Source organism: Leucopleurus acutus (genome assembly GCF_964270905.1).
Source record: "Leucopleurus acutus genome assembly, chromosome: 6".
NCBI lineage: Eukaryota > Metazoa > Chordata > Mammalia > Artiodactyla > Delphinidae > Leucopleurus > Leucopleurus acutus.
The window spans coordinates 75,318,514-75,336,820 of NC_139149.1; the positions used below are offsets into that span (position 1 = coordinate 75,318,514).

The 18,307-nt window shown below is 37.9% G+C and overlaps 1 protein-coding gene across 3 annotated transcripts in view; it reads left to right on the forward strand.

Moving 5' to 3' along the window:
- Positions 1-2,495, forward strand: part of NAB1 (NGFI-A binding protein 1) — a 44,707-nt gene extending 42,212 nt beyond the window's left edge. For 2 of the 3 annotated variants that reach the window (XM_082841859.1, XM_082841860.1), the window contains exon 8: positions 13-2,495. In XM_082841859.1, the coding sequence (XP_082697985.1) occupies positions 13-101 (89 nt within the window). In that variant the 3' untranslated portion in view covers positions 102-2,495. The remainder of the gene's footprint in view (positions 1-12) is intronic. The other variant, XR_014326291.1, reaches the window with a different exon arrangement.
- Positions 2,496-18,307: the final 15,812 nt, after the last annotated feature.

Sequence of the window (18,307 nt, forward strand, 5' to 3'; positions counted from 1 at the left end):
CTTTTTATACAGAGAGCCTGGGGATTTTAAAAGACTACCCTCACTCAGCTTTTACTTTAGAAAAGAAAGTCATCAAAACAGAGCCTGAAGATTCAAGATAGCTATGATTCTCCCACTGTTCTCTGGAAATGGCATCAGATTTAAGGATAATGCTCCATCATAGAAATAAGCCTTAATAACCAATGTTGCCTCATTCAGCACAAACAGATTTCATAGCCAAAGCTTAAGGACTGATACAGTAATCTGTGGAAACCAGGAAGACAAAACTACAGCCACAAAAGAAAATTAAGAGAATGTTACAATCTGTAACAGAAATACTGATCCACATTCCTCTGTAAGTCATTTTATGTGGAAAGGCTTACAAATTAATATTGTAAGCATTAATTATTTAAGAATGTACAATGTATTTGTATAATTTATAGAAGTAAAATCTAGATGTTGAGACCTGTTTGGGCCAATAGGTGTGGATACAGTTTATCTTACTTGAAATTTCATTGTCTACTTTAAGTGTGTTTTGCGTAAATATTGTATGTCAGAGTTTAGAATCTTTGCAGTCATAAAAAAGAAAGTTTAAGTGATGTAGTTATTGGCAAAGTTGTAATGACTTTGGAAAAATGGAAAGCAAATACTCAATTTAAGACAGGAAAATGTTGTATATTTAATATCTGATGAAACTAATTTTGTTTAATAGGAAATGTGTCATTTCATAGTAGTCACATGTCATTTTTACTGGCTTAATTAGGCACATAGTTAATAAATACTGGAGTAAGGTCAAAAAAATGAGCAATAGAGTAGAAACACCTCTCTTACCTAGTTGACCCAGGTTGCATTTTATGATAGCTACTTAAGGTATAACAAAAATAGGAAGCTATTAGTTGGACAGAGAACTAGAAACAAGTGGACAGATGTGTAAAAGCCTTGACTTAAAATTATTATTTCAGAATGTGTTATATAGATTAAGACATAGTAAGTTAACCCTAAATGTGATAAGGATGGTGACTGTTAACAAAGGCTATAATATATAGTAGAGTAAGTACTGTTTTATAACCAGAAATTCTTCTCTACGCACCAGAGTCAGAGAAGCTAGATGGCTCTCCCTGGGGAATGTCTTCCCATGCAGACCATCACAAGTTTAGACAATCAGTGCATCCACATTTGCAGGCATATTTCTATGGAGGTTTAGTTGACACATATTATTTATTTTACAATTTCATTTTCGTATACTTTTCAGATTTATGAATGCAGTTTTTTCTTAAAACTCATTTTAACTTGAAAATCTGTTTTAATTCCCCCTATTTAATTAATGGGTTGTATGCCTATATATGAGAGTGTGCTTAAATGTTAATAACATACTTGCATACTTACTAGAATTGGAATCCATAGTGAAAAACAAATACTACTTCTACCAATTTACATTTTTTCTGTTGGTTTAAGAGAAGATGTTTGACAGCTTTACCTACTTCCTCCAGATTCATCTAAACCCAGATATTGCTGAGAAGAGTGTATTGACTTGGAATATGTGTTTTTTGTGTTGTTTTCGGTTCTGCTCTAGGTCATAACTATGTAAAAAATATTAAGTTATAATCTATTATACTAAAATTCATCAGCCAAATGTTAGATGAAATGTCTGCACTGTAGTCTCTGATCACTGTCACATATATAATTCCTTTTTCATTTTGATTTGTAGAATAGCTTTACAGTAGAAACACCAGTAAACAACTTTTATACTATTAAAAGGCTTTTTTTCCTTCCTAAATGTTTTAATTGTACCATAGTGTTTTGCCCACTGAAGAAGCTTTTTATGGACTTTGCAACTTTGTTGCTAGCTTGAGGTTGATTATTGTGATTCTATTGTTCACTGTGCATAGAAATAGTATGAATACGATTTACATAGATTGTTCAGTTTTTAATATTAGCCATAGAACTGGTTAGTATCTCAGTAGTTTCATGAAACGTTTCCTGTATTCTAATCTATTTTGAGAAATTCTGTGGGTTTTTTTTAATTGTGTCTTATGGTTCAAGTTTGTAGATTTTAATAAGCAAAAATTTTTAAAGATGTGGTAATCTTACAACTAATATTTATCTGTCTTTCATTACCGCACAAACTGCATCTTTAAATCCATAAATAAGTTTCCTTAAGTATCATACTTTTCTGGTCTTTCATGCTTAGTGATAAGGGGGAAGCACAAGAAAAATTTCAGTAGAATACAGTTTTTATTTTGTAAACACTAATGTATTAAACTTGCTATACATTGAAGCAAATAATATATATTTTTATTTGAATTGTATATATGAATTGGATGTTATAACTAGTTGATTTTTTTCATTGTGTTAGAGGTATTTTCACTGAACAAGGTCAATTGGTTACCTCAGTATTACAACCAATATAGTCCAAGGGACCATTTCTCCCCAAGTCTGTTTTGTACTTTATTACGTGAAGTCTGCGTTTCTGTGACTATTAAAGCTGTTGGTGACGTGGGATGAGTGCAGTTGCTTCCTGTGGCAATAAAGACTTTGTGTGCCCCACGTATCTCTGTTTATAGAGCTTTCTGCATAGCACTCCTCACAGTAGTATTAGCCTACCTGTCTCCCCTCTCTCATTTGGTCTGGGCTTGAGTGTTAGGGGCCAGGGGCTTATTATACCTTAAGACTAAATATTATTGTCAGCTACCTTCATTTTTATAAAGTTATTTGGCAGACAGGTACTCTGGTCTGTCAGAGAGAGAATTTGGTTTATTTTGTTCTCACTTAAGAGAATGTTACAAAGACATTTTGAAAACTACCCACCATGTCTAACCAACTAAATTAATAAATAAAAGGGGGAACATTAGGATTTAACATTCATGATACGCTAATATTTGCAAAGTCTTAATGTGATTTGGTCTCAGTATTAAGGGCTAATTATATGAAATTCAACTAACCTGTGGTAGAGAATTAGCAGAAGCTTTGCAACAAAGTGCAAAAATAGTGCTGAAGCCACACACTCACTGAGCTGATGGCTCAGCTTCAAAAATCGTGCTGAGCCACACACTCAGGTGAGGGTGGAGGCCACAGAAGAAATATAAGACATGGTCTTTGCCCTTTGGGAACCCAATACCTAGTTGAATGGGAACTATTACCACTCAGATAAAATCCAAATTTCAGTGTGTTACAGAGGGATGAATAAGGAACTGACATTTAACTGCATTCTGTGTTCAGTAGGTATCATGGTAGTAGATACTTTACAGGTGAAAGAAAGCAGATTTAGTGAGTGAGACTCGAGATCAGCCAGGACTGGAATAGTTAACAGAAAGAGATGGGGTGTGCATAATAGTAGTACATTTCAACTTGAGGTCACTTTTTAAAAAATTATTAAGCTGAATGCTTGAAAATAATGCTTGCCATGAATAATCATTCTTTTGACAGTCCCATTGAACCTATCAGAAGGCAGGGGGAAAAAAGTGCTTTTTCCTGTCCTTAATTAGTAAAACCACTTGGGTAAAAGCTTTAAGATTTGGTGATTATGAGCACCTAGTGTGCCTTTACAATTATAGTTGATGGTATAGAAAGACTTGAAACCTAAATAAGCATGCAAGGAATTTCCTAACACATGGTCTGCTCACTTGGCTACTCAAATGTTTTAAGTATTACTGACACAGTACCCATTTTGTTGGTGACTTCACTTAATACTGCACTGAGTCTTCAAAAGAAAATCAACAAGACATTAACCTAATGAAACTAGGAGGTCTGTCTCTTATAGGAGATGAATTCAGTTAGTAAAAAGCTGAAGTTAGAATTGAGCAAACGTGTTGTGTTTGTAACAGCTTGAAGCATAAGACCAAATATGGTAGCTGCTATTTAACTAAAAACCAACTTATGGCCCAGCTGTGTGCATGGGTGGCATTTCAGGGAATACAGGCTTATTTATTTGTTATCTGTGGGTGTTCTCATAAATGAGATTCTCAAGTGGGCCTCCAAAGTTAATAAAAGAATGATCCAATGTCCAGAAATTTGTTTTTATTGTAAATATGTTTAATCTCAAAAATCCTTCCTGTTGACTGTTTCTTTAGTGACTCTATGATTCTTATTTTACATAGGAGTGATCAAAAGCTAAATGCCAGTGTTTTTCTTACTTTCTCAGTATGCAGTAGTTAAAGCTTTAATACCTCTTCTCTGGCCTTTGTTTCTACTGACATACGAAATTTTTTTAAAAAGGAAAAAAACAGCTCTATGGTGTTTTAAATTTTTTATGCAGAGCTAATCAGAAATTTATTTTGTAAGTTCACAATCAACTGATAAAGTTAGAATCCAAAAACTTACTGTGTTTAACTTTTTAAGTTCAACATAAATCTTTTTCTATCCATAAGTTTATTTATTTTAAAATTTTTATTATAGTTGCTTTACAACGTTGTGTTAGTTTCTACTGCACAGCAAAGTGAATCAGCTATATGTATACATCTATCCCCTCTTTTTTGGATTTCCTTCCCATTTAGGTCACCACAGAGCACTGAGTAGAGTTCCCTGTGCTATACAGTAGGTTCTCATTAGTTATCTATTTTATACATAGTATCAATAGCAATTTTACGGGAATTATGAATAATGGTTGATTCCATTTACAAAATTGGTTAAGATCCTTTATATTTTTATTCTTTCATATTCTGCCTGTCTTCTAAGGGCCACAACATTTTTGAAGTATTAAAACAATATCCTATTGAATTCTGGGTCTCCTGGATGTATCTGTTTGGTCACAGTTTCCAAGGTTTTATTGTTCTGACAGCTAAATAATCTACTTCCAAGTATTGCTCCCAATAAGCTTAAAGGTCTATTCTTTACCAGTTCATCTTCAGTTAAAGGAAATTTTTATGACATTTTTGTAGCAATTGCATAAAACTCGCAAGAGAAATGCGAGTTCTGTGATTCATCAGAAACGAATCACAAAAAATGCTGATCTTAGTTTTATTTCAACATCCATATCAAATGTTTAGTTATGATCCTTTTTCTGTTGCCTCTAATTTTTTTGTACTGTATTATACAATTGCTGTCTGTTTAAGTTTTCCAGTGTAACTTCTCAAAAGAATTGACTTCTTCACAATCTCGGAAATAGAGTTAATTGAATGCTGCCATCAAACATAATATTGCAAAATGCAGATTAAGTACATATAACACTGGTTTAAGATGGTAGCGCCAAACAAGTGTTACAATCAACCCAAGAATTTTTGTCATCAGCCTATTAAGAGTGACAAACTTTGTGAATTTCCTGGTAGTCCAAACAATTTGGTAATCAACCCAGGCTAGTTTTGCTGTGGGTGAGTACCAGTGACGGTATAAGTTAGATTGTGCTTCATATTTACACATTCTGAAACCTTATGAGTCATCTTTGCATTAAAAGCTTGCACCTCATAAATTTATGCTAAAAGTGCCGTGTTCAACACCCACACACAATCCTAAGCAAATAAGGCCATTCTCATGTAACTGTCACAGACACCCTCTGCTGACAGGTCACTAAGGCTCAAGTATGTAGGAAGGTATTTAAGTAGTGCACACGTAGGTGGAATCTTAGTGGTAACCGGCTCAGCAGAGGCATTTTATAATTTTCTGAGACTACCTACCATCCTCAACTGTGAACTGTTAAGCCAAACATCTGTGGTCTAGCCCCATGCCCTGCCATTTAGTATCCTTCCCAGAAGACAAGTGATCTTTTTGGTAGCATGTTCTCATACTGTGGGTCCTCCAGAGTCACATCATTTTAGTTACAATTCCAAAAAGGAGTACACACTTTCTACCCTCAGGTCTCTGACAACATAATGTAAGGATGTTTTCCATCAGCAGTTAAAATGGACTAGGTCATCTTTTTCCTTTCTGAAATCAGCCAGTTATTCTATCATCAGAACATGCCCATACATTGATGAGTGAATTTCTTCTGCATGCGTCAGCTAATTCTCAAATTGGAGCACATCTTTCTGAGTTTTACTTATGGGAAGACAGCTTGTGTAAAATAAGACAGACATCACAGATATAACCAGGTACTTAACTCCAATTCTTAGAATATTAAAAAGCAATATCCACTTGTTAAAAAGATTAACATGGAAGGGGAAGTAAATTTTAGGTTACCTAACTTATTCAAAGAGAAGAAAAAAATAATATATTGTAATATTTAAAAGTGAGGAGAGAGATCTAATTTCCCAAGATTTTAACTATTATGTATATAATAGTTTATAGGAAAAATATGTCACTTGTATGCTCCTTTATTAAAAAGACAACTAGTTCTGCTTTGCAAAGCACATGATCTAAAACAGGCTTATATTTCTAGTGACAGTTGTAGTAGTGCCATATATCAAATTTACCATTTTCTAGCACTGGGCTAACTGCGGTACATTTAATCCTCTCTGCAACTCCAGGAGGTAATTATTATTACCCTCATTTTACAGATGAGCAAATGGAGGTCTCCAGATTAGGTAATTAGTTATCACACTCCTAGTAAGTAGTAACCTGGGCCAGTCCACTTGTTGGATGCCAGTCCCTGTGCACCCTAACCTGTCAAATTTCCTCTCAAATGAGTGGCCTATACTGTATCAATGTTTAACACAATAAACACTTTGAAATGCAGATACAGCTTAAATATACACATATATAGAAACTACCGGGCCAAGACATGGAAAGAACCTAAATGTCCCTTGACAGAGCAATGGATAAAGAAGATGTGGTGTTTACATACAATGGAATATTACTCAGCCATAAAAAAGAATGAACTAGGGCTTCCTTGGTGGCGCAGTGGTTGAGAGTCCGCCTGCCGATGCAGGGGACGCAGGTTCGTGCCCCGGTCCAGGAAGATCCCACATGCGGTGGAGCGGCTAGGCCCATGAGCCATGGCCACTGAGCCTGCGCATCCGGAGCCTGTGCTCCGCAATGGGAGAGGCCACAATAGTGAGAGGCCCGCGTACCGCAAAAAAAAAAAAAAAAAAAAAAAAGAACTAATGCCATTTGCAGCAACATGGATGGACCTAGAGATTATCATACTAAGTGAAGTAAGTCAGAAAGACAAATACCATATGGTATCACTTATATGTGGAATCTAATATACAACACAAATGGGCTTCCCTGGTGGCACAGTGGTTAAGAATCCGCCTGCCAAGGCAGGGGACACGGGTTCAAGCCCTGGTCTGGGAAGATCCCACATGCCATGGAGCAACTAAGCCCGTGCACCACAACTACTGAGCCTGTGCTCTAGAGCCCACAAGTCACAACTGCTGAAGCCCGTGCGCCTAGAGCCAGTGCTCTGCAACAAGAGAAGCCACCACAACGAGAAGCCTGCACACTGCAGTGAAGAGTAGCCCCCGCTCACCACAACTAAAGAAGCCTGTGCGCAGCAACGAAGACCCAATGCAGCCAAAAATAAAAATAAATAAATAAATAAGTTTAAAACAAATAAATATGACACAAATGAACATATCTACAAAACAGAAACAGACTCACAGATATAGAGAACAGATGTGTGGTTGCCAAGGGGGAGGGGAGGTAGGGGAGGGAAGGATTGGGAGTTTGGGATTAGCAGATGCAATCTAGTATGTCTAGGATGGATAAACCACAAGGTCCTACTGTATAGCACAGGAAATTATATTCAGTATCCTGTGATAAACCATAATGGAAACGAATATGAAAAATATATAAATGTATAACTGAATCACTTTGCTGTACAGCAGAAATTCACTCAACATTATAAATCAACTATACTTCAATAAAAACCTGTTTTTAAAAACTAGAAAAAATTATCAATAGTTATCTTGGGCAGAGTAGAAAGACGTGCCCTCACTCCCTCTTGTGAGAGCACTGGAATCACAACTAACTGCTGAACAGTCATTGACAGGAAGACACTATAACTCACCAAAAAAGATACCCCACATACAGACACAGGAGAAGCCACAATGAGACGGTAGGAGGGGCGCAATCACAATAAAATTGAATCCCATAACTGCTGGGTGGGTGACTCACAAACTGGGGAACTCTTATACCACAGAAGTCCACCCACTGGAATGAAGGTTCTGAGCCCCATGTCAGGCTTCCCAACCTGGGGGTCCAGCAACAGGAGGAGGAATTCCTAGAGAATCAGACTTTGAAGTCTAGGAGATTTGATTGCAGGACCTCGACAGGACTGGGGGAAACAGAGACTCCACTCTTGTGTGCACATCAGGACCCAGGGGAAAGAGCAGTGACCCCATAGGAGACTGAATCAGACCTACCTGCTAGTGTTGGAGGGTCTCCTGCCGAGGTGGGGGGGTGGCTGTGGCTCACTGCAGGGACAAGGACACTGGCAGCAGAAGTTCTGGGAAGTACTCCTTGGTGTGAGCCCTCCCAGAGTCTGCCATTAGCCCCACCAAAGAGCCAGGTAGGCTGCAGTGCTGGGTCACCTCAAGCCAAACAGAGAGGGAACCCAGCCCCACTCATCAGCAGACAAGCAGATTAAATATTTACTGAGTTCTGCCCACCAGAGCAACACCCAGCTGTACACACCACCAGACCCTCCCATCAGGAAGCTTGCATAGCCTCATGCACCAGAGGGCAGACAGCAGAAGCAAGAAGAAATACAATTCTGCAGCCTGTGGAATGAAAACCACATTCACAGAAAGACAGACAAAATGAAAAGGCAGAAGACTATGTACCAGATGAAGGAACAAGATAAAACCCCAGAAAAACAATTAAATGAAGTGGAGATAGGCAACCTTCCAGAAAAAGAATTCGGAATGATGATAGTGAAGATGATCCAGGACCTCAGAAAAAGAATGGGGGCAAAGATCGAGAAGATGCAAGAAATGTTTAACAAAGACCTAGAAGAATTAAAGAACAAACAGACAGAGATGAACAATATAATAACTGAAATGAAAAGTACACTAGAAGGAATCAATAGCAGAATAACTGAGGTAGAAGAATGGATAAGTGACCTGGAAGACAATATGGTGGAACTCACAGCTGTGGAACAGAATAAAGAAAAAAGAATTAAAAGAAATGACGACAGCCTAAGAGACCTCTGGGACAACATTAAATGCAACAATATTTGCATTATAGGGGTCCCAGAAGGAGACGAGAGAGAGAAAGGACCGGAGAAAATATTTGAAGAGATTATAGTCGAAAACTTCCTTTACATGGGAAAGGAAATAGCCACCCAAGTCCAGGAAGTGCAGAGAGTCCCAGGCAGGATAAACCCAAGGAGAAAAACGCTGAGACACATAGTAATCAAATTGACAAAAATTAAAGACAAAGAAAAATTATTAAAAGCGACAAAGGAAAAGCAACAAATAACATACAAGGGAACTCCCATACAGTTAACAGGTGATTTCTCAGCACAAACTCTACAAGCCAGAAGGGAGTGGCACAATATGTGTAAAGGGATGAAAGGGAAGAACCTACAACCAAGATTACTCTGCCTGGCAAGGATCTCATTCAGATTCGATGCAGAAATCAAAAGCTTTACAGACAAGCAAAAGCTAAGAGAATTCAGCACCACCAAACCAGCTCTACAACAAACGCTAAAGGAAATTCTCTAAGTGGGAAACGCAGGAGAAGAAACGGACCTACAAAACAAACCCAAAACAATTAAGAAAATGGTCATATGAACATACATATCGATAATTACCTTAACCGTGAATGGATTAAATGCTCCAACCAAAAGACACAGGCTTGCTGAATGGATACAAAAACAAGACCCATATATATGCTGTCTACAAGAGACCCACTTCAGACCTAGGGACACATACAGCCTGAAAGTGAGGGGATGAAAAAAGATATTCCATGCAAATGGAAATCAAAAGAAAGCTGGAGTAGCAATACTCATATCAGATAAAATAGACTTTAAAATAAAGAATGTTACAAGAGACAAGGAAGGACACTACATAATGATCAAGGGGTCAGTCCAAGAAGAAGATATAACAATTATAAATATATATGCACCCAACATAGGAGCACCTCAATACATAAGGCAACTGCTAACAGCTATAAAAGAGGAAATCAACAGTAACACAATAATAGTGGGGGACTTTAACACCTCACTTACACCAATGGACAGATCATCCAAACAGAAAATTACTGAGGAAACACAAGCTTTAAATGACACAATAGACCAGATAGATTTAATTGATATTTATAGGACATTCCATCCAAAAACAGCAGATTACACTTTCTTCTCAAGCGCGCACAGAACATTCTCAAGGATAGATCACATCTTGGGTCACAAATCAAGCCTCAGTAAATTTAAGAAAACTGAAATCATATCAAGCATCTTTTCCAACCACAACGCTATGAGATTAGAAATCAATTACAGGGAAAAAACCGAAGAAAACATAAACACATGGAGACTAAACAATACGTTACTAAATAACCAAGAGATCACTGAAGAAATCAAAGGGTATATCAAAAAATACCTAGAGGGCTTCCCTGGTGGCGCAATGGTTGAGAGTCCGCCTGCCGATGCAGGGACACGGGTTCGTACCCCGGTCCGGGAAGATCCCACATGCCATGGAGCGGCTGGGCCCGTGAGCCATGGCCGCTGAGCCTGCGCATCTGGAGCCTGTGCTCTGCAACGGGAGAGGCCACAACAGTGAGGGCCTGCATACCGCATAAAACAAACAAACAAACAAACAAAAACCTAGAGACAAATGACAACGAAAACATGACAATCCAAAACCTATGGGATGCAACAAAAGTAGTTCTAAGAGGGAAGTTTATAGCAATACAATCCTACCTCAAGAAACTAGAAAAATCCCAAATAAACAATCTAACCTTACACCTAAAGGAACTAGAGAAAGAAGAATAAGCAAAACCCAAAGTTAGTAGGAGGAAAGAAATCATATAGATCAGGGCAGAAATAAATGAAATAGAAACAAAGAAAACAATAGCAAAGATGAATAAAACTAAAAGCTGGTTCTTTGAGAAGGTAAACAAAATTGATAAATCTTTAGCCAGACTCATCAAGAAAAAGAGGGAGAGGACTCAAATCAATAAAATTAGAAATGAAAAAGGAGAAGTTACAACAGACACTGCAGAAATACAAAGCATCCTAAGAGACTACTACAAGCAACTCTATGCCAGTAAAATGGACAACCTGAATGAAATGGGCAAATTCTTGGAAAGATATAACCTTCCAAGAATGAACCAAGAAGAAATAGAAAATATGAACAGACCGATCACAAGTAATGATATTGAAACTGTGATTAAAAGTCTTCCAACAAACAAAAGTTCAGGACCAGATGGCTTCACAGGTGAATTCTATCAAACATTTAGACAAGAGCTAACACCCACCCTTCTCAAATCTTTCAAAAAATTGCAGAGGAAGGAACACTCCTAAACTTATTCTATGAGGCCACCATCACCCTGATACCAAAACCAGGCAGAGATACTACAGAAAAAGAAAATTACAGACCAATATCACCCATGAATACAGATGCAAAAATCCTCAACAAAATACTAGCAAACAATCCAACAACACATTAAAAGGATCAGACACCATGATCAAGTGGGATTTATCCCAGGGATGCAAGGATTCTTCAATATACGCAAATCAATCAATGTGATACACCATATTAACAAATTGAAGACGAAAAAACATATGATCATCTCAATACATGCAGAAAAAACTTTTGACAAAATTCAACACCCATTTATGATAAAAACTCTCCAGAAAGTGGGCATAGAGGGAACCTACCTCAACATAATAAAGGCCATATATGATAAACCCATAGCAAACATCATTCTAAATGGTGAAAAACTGAAAGCATTTCCTCTCAGATCAGGAACAAGACAAGGAAGTCCACTCTTGCCACTATTATTCAACATAGTTTTGGAAGTCCTAGCCACAGCAATCAGAGAAGAAAAAGAAGTAACAGGAATACAAATGGGGAAAGAAGAAGTAAAACTGTCACTGTTTGCAGGTGACATGATACTATACATAGAGAATCCTAAAGATGCCACCAGAAGACTACTAGAGCTAATCAGTGAATTTGGTAAAGTTGCAGGATACAAAATTAATGCACAGAAATCTCTTGCATTCCTATACACTAACAACAAAAGATCAGAAAGAGAAATTAAGGAAACAATCCCATTCACCACTGCAACAAAAAGAATAAAATACCTAGGAATAAACTCACCTAAGGAGGTAAAAGACCTGTACTCAGAAAACTGTAAGACACTGATGAAAGAAATCAAAGATGACACAAAGAGATGGAGAGATATTCCATGTTCTTGGATTGGAAGAATCAATATTGTGAAAATGACTATACTACCCAAAGCAATCTACAGATTCAAGGCAATCCCTGTCAAATTACCAATGGCATTTTTTACAGAACTAGAACAAAAAACCTTAAAATTTGTATGGAGACACAAAAGACCCCAAATAACCAAAGCAATTTTGAGGGGAAAAAATGGAGCTGGAGGAATCAGACTCCCTGACTTCAGACTATTCTCCAAACCTACAGTAATCAAGACGATATAGTACTGGCACAAAAACAGAAATATAGATCAATGGAACAGGATAGAAAGTCCAGAGATAAACCCATGCACCTATGGTCAACTAATCTATGACAAAGGAGGCAAGGATATACAATGGAGAAAAGATAGTCTCTTCAATAAGTGGTGCTGGGGGGCTTCCCTGGTGGCACAGTGGTTGGGAGTCTGCCTGGCAATGCAGGGGGCATGGGTTCGAGCCCTGGTCTGAGATCCCACATGCCACGGAGCAACTGAGCCCGTGTGCCACAACTACTGAGCCTGTGCTCTAGAGCCCGCGAGCCACAACTACTGAAGCCCATGTGCCACAGCTGCTGAAGCCTGCACACCTAGAGCCCATGCTCTGCAACAGGAGAGGCCACCGCAATGAGAAGCCCGTGCACCACAGTGAAGAGTGGCCCCCGCTCTCAGCAACTAGAGAGGGCCTGCGTGCAGCAGCAAAGACACAAGGCAGACAAAAATTAAATAAATGAATAAATAAATAAATTTATTAAAAAAAGAAAAGTGGTGCTGGGAAAACTGGACAGCTACATGTAAAAGAATGAAATTAGAACACTCCCTAACACCATACAGAGAAATAAACTCAAAATGGATTAAAGACCTAAATGTAAGGCCAGACACTATAAAACTCTTAGAGGAAAACATAGGCAGAACACTCTTTGACATGAATCACAGCAAGATCTTTTTTGACCCACCTCCTAGAGTAATGGAAATAAAAACAAAAATAAAAGAATGGGACCTAATGAAACTTAAAAGCTTTTGCACAGGGCTTCCAAGTGGCGCAGTGGTTGAGAGTCCACCTGCCGATGCAGGGGATGCAGGTTCGTGCCCTGGTCTGGGAGGATCCCACGTGCCGTGGAGTGGCTGGGCCCGTAAGCCATGGCTGCTGAGCCTGCGCCTCTGGAGCCTGTGCTCCGCAACGGGGGAGGCCACAGCAGTGAGAGGCTCGCGTACCGCAAAAAAAAAAAAAAAAAGAAAAAAGCTTTTGCACAGCCAAGGAAACTATAAACAAGATGAAAAGTCAACCTTCAAAATGGGAGAAAATAGTTGCAAATGAATCGACAAACAAAGGAATAATCGTCAAAATATATAAACAGTTCATGCAGCTCAATTTAAAAAAGACAAACAACTCAATCCAAACCTGGGCAGAAGACCTAAATAGACATTTCTCCAAAGAAGTCATACAAATGGCCAAGAAGCACATGAAAAGCTGCTCAACATCACTAATTATTAGAGAAATGCAAATCAAAACTACAATGAGGTATCACCTCACACCAGTTAGAATGGGCATCATCAGGCAATCTACAAACAACAATTGCTGGAGAGGGTGTGGAGAAAAGGGAACCCTCTGGCACTGTTGGTGGGAATATAAATTGATACAGACACTATGGAAAACAGTATGGAGATTCCTTAAAAAACTAAAAATAGAATTACCATATGACCCAGCAATCCCACTACTGGGCATATACCCTGAGAAAACCATAATTCAAAAAAACACATGCACCCCAGTGTTCACTGCAGCACCATTTACAATAGCCAGGTCATGGAAGCAACCTAAATGCCCATCGACAGATGAATAGATAAAGAAGATGTGGTACATATATACAATGGAATATTACTCAGCCCTAAAAAGGAACGAAACTGGGTCATTTGTAGAGACATGGATGGACCTAGAGACTGTCATAGAGAGTGAAGTCAGAAAGAGAAAAACAAATATCGTGTATTAACGCATATATGTGGAATCTAGAAAAATGGTACAGATGAACCGGTTTGCAAGGCAGAAATAAGAGACACATGTAGAGAACAAATTTATGGACACCAAGGATGGAAAGTTGGGGGCGGGGTGGTGGTGGGATGAATTGGGAGATTGGGATTGACATATATACACTAATATATATAAAATAGATAACTAATAAGAACCTGCTGTATAAAAAATAAACAAATAAAATAAAATTTTAAAAATAGTTATCTTAAAATACTGGTAAATTCTCAGATGTAACAGTAATGTTAGTAAAATATTGTTTATGTTATTTTTTTTAAAAAGGACCTATTGGGCTATATTCACATGAGTATAGATCCACTGGTTAGTTGTTAGTGGCGTCTAGATTCCAGCAAAAGCTTCCTAAAGGAAGTAAGTGTCAAGCCATTCTGAAGGCAGCAGAGAATTTAAGGGGCATTACACTGCTTTAGGGCTAGCACGTATGAAAGGCCCAGGTTGGGGAGCAGAAAAGTCACATTCAGGTACCACTGGGAAATGTAATGCACTGGAGCAGAGAATTTAGATAAAAATTTAGAGATGAAACATCTAGAAAAAAAAATGCTCACTAAATGGAGTCTTTTGAAACTCATACAAAGTTCTCATTTAATTTGGGAAGCAATTAGGAGTGTTTGAGGAGGGGAGTGAAACAGTCCAAAAATGTTTGAAACAGGAAAAAAGTAATATATATCAGATTCTTAATATAAGGTATTCCAAGGAGCCTCCAAAAAGCTTGATTCTGGCTCTGACATGTGGAAAGACTGACTAGGATGCTGTTGCAGTGTTGAACCTTCAGGTGGTCAAACTAGACTTGAGCAGTGAGAATAAGGAGCAAGGGGAATAATAGTTAAGGCTGTCCAATCATTCAATAATTCATTAATTCAGCAAACATTTGTTAAGCCACCTGCTTAAAAATATCCAGGTACAGTGTTAGGAACTGGGGATGAAAAGATCATAAGACATGGCCCCCCCCCGTGAGAGATACTCACTGTCTAGCAGAGGAAGACAGCGATTGTTGCTGTTGATGAATTGGCAGGACTTGATAATAGACTAAAATAAATGTCTGGCTCATGTGAAGGGAACATATTGGTCAACTGGATAAAAAATTATCCATGTTTGTGGCCCTGGGAAAAGGAGGGAATAGTAGCACCACTTTACAGAGGAATTTAGGAAGGAGAGTGAGTTTTGGTGTTCAATAATATTTCGATTCAGACAGGTTCAATTTGGAAGTTGTTGGTATATGTGAGAGCGCTGCCCTGCAGGCAGCAAGAAATATCAAACCAAAGATAATGATGGTCTAAGCTGGAGTTGATTTTTGAGAATTTGAAGTCATTTTCCTAGAGAGACTCCACCAAGAGCAAAGTTAGTTATAGATAAACTGATAATCCACAAATAAACCTAAAAAGACCCCCGAATAAAGGTTTAGGTGTGTTTTGCGTGTGTCGTTGAGAGGGAAGAGAGGAAGGAGGGACTGAGTGAAGAAAAAAATTAGCTAGATTTCAAACCATGTTTCACTTCATTTGCGCCTCCAAATTTCACCCACAAATTATTTATTACAAAGGGAAAAAGCTAATTTTACAATTGTGAAATCTAGTTTATTATCCTTTCCTGAAATGAGTGGAAAAATTCTAGAAATAGCACCTTTATTTAAAGCTTGCAAGGCTATCTTTATCATTATAATTGTGACCAAATTAATCCTTTCCACAAACCAGCAAATTTGGCATTATTTTTCTCATTTTATGAAAGAAAAACTGCACTGAGAGGTTTAGGAGCTCACTGATACTTTGAGAAGGAATTAGTTTGCAGGTGACAATTGTTTCTGCTTTGATTTCTGTCTTTAATGAGGAAAGAAAATCAGACTGTGTATTTAAAAAATATAGGTTGCCTCCAGCCCCTTTATGTGGACCAATGTGAGGGCTCCAATGAGACAATTACAAAAGGTTGAGGAAGAAGCAGCAAAGGCACTGACGGCTTAAGATAAATTCAAAGTCAAATGTAAAGATTGTTACTTTGTTTCTTAAATGGAGAGTCTTTTTTTAAGATAGAGAAATCGTGTGTTGTTTTGTTAAATATTTTCTTAAAACTCAAGGGTTTTCTAAATCCAACAAAAATTATCACGAACATTTTTTAGGCATGCATCTAAGGACAAGGTGACGTTAAGAACAAATTAAGGTATGATTCCTGAACTTGAAACATTTATAATATAAAACAGACGACATTATTCTGAACAAATTTAAAGAATAAGAGAAAAAATTACAAACTGTGCCCACCATCCAGACCCATACTCTGCCTTCACTCAAGGATGTGCACACCAGGAATGGGTATCATTGTGGGCCATCTTGAAGGCTGCCTTCCATGGGGAGGAGGGGACAATGAGCTCTGTTTGACATGCTGAGTTTGAGAGGCCATCAGTTTATCTTAGTGGAGCTATTTAGGATTTACTTGGAAACAAAAGTCTGGAGATGAGGAAAGCCTGGAGCTCAGGTCAAGACTGGGGTCATGGATTGGGGGGTTATAAATGGTAGTGTGTCTTATAAATGGTAGTTGAAGCCATGGGAGTGAATGAGAGAGGGTAGAAATAGGAGAAAGTTAAACACAGAATCCTGGGAAATATTAACTCATATGGAACATGTGGAATGAGAAGAACCGCCAGAGATACAAAAGAAAGGGCAGTTAGAGAGAAGAACAGAGAGAGAGAGTAACATCCTGGAAGCTACAGTAATGTCAAATTAGACAAGAGTCACTTAAGATGAGAACAGGCTGTTGGATGTGATTATTAAGTAGGGCATTTTTAACCTTTAAGAGTGTGCTACCAAACAGGGTAATTGGGGAAAAGAATTGGTGCAACTGTCTAATGCAATTCGCTAAAGTAAAATACAACATACTGATAAAAGTAAATAGAGTATGAAAATTAGTAATGGCCTTGATATAGGGCATCTTTTATGCAAATCTAAGGGTGGCCTATTCCTTGATAAACACCACATCCCTCCTTCATCACAGATTAGACAGATTTACTTAGAGCTATTTGACACACCCCAGCTCACGATGCAAGCCAGAATTCAGTGCATCTGGATCCCTTAAGCTCCTCAGCTCAGCCCCTGTCACACAGTCTGCATCTCAAAAGGCTGAAGTAGAATCCCACAACAACTGATCAGGAACACCAAACTTCACAGCAGAACAAATTTGTGTAAAAGAAAACATTTGGGTTTTTTGTTTTTCTATGCATCTCAGTAAAATGAGCTTTTAACTGTAAAATACTAATGACTTGACCCATGATGCCAGGCTACCAAAGTAAACATCTGGCTGTTTATAATAATCTGTGTTTATTTGTTCTAAAACACTTCATTTATTTTATCACTGCTTATTTGCAGTTTTTATGTCTTCAAAAATAGGTAGTAAAAAACAAGAATGAAGAGAATGTTTAGAAGAAAACAGTAAAAGTTCACCAATGTATATGTATTTTTAAAGATTTAAAATACATTTTAACCTCTAGAATGTACTTGTTTTCCTCATGCTAAGGGCAGCTTTGAGTTATGATTAAAACACTCTAACAGCTGTAGTTTAGCCAAAACATATTCTCCCTGATCTCACAGAAATGACGAACTTGGTGACTTTAATTCTATGAAGGGAAACTGGATACATCTGCTCTTTGCTTCTGCCACCAAAGGGAGTGAATGTATACATAGCAGAGCCTAAGAAGGAATATGTGCCCAATCACATCCTGGCAGCTTTGGGAAGATAGGATCTGCCCAAACTCAATATTGGAATTGGGAGTAAAGAGTTATAAAAACTAATATTTTAGTAGCCTACAATCTGCTATTCTTGAACTAGTCTATGTAGTAGCCTACAATCCACTATTCTTAAAGTACAAGGTCATTAGCTTTTGTAAAAATCTTTGAGTTAGGAAATTACACTAGCCTCATTCTTTGTAATTTGCTATTTTTAACTTCATAAAAGTAGCTTTTGAAAGTCACTTTATTCTCTCAAAATCTCTCACAAGATGTCCATTTTATGTTTGTTCTGACTGCAGATGGGGCACCAGAATTCTGAGGTAGAATTTATAACATGGGTAGTGATACACAT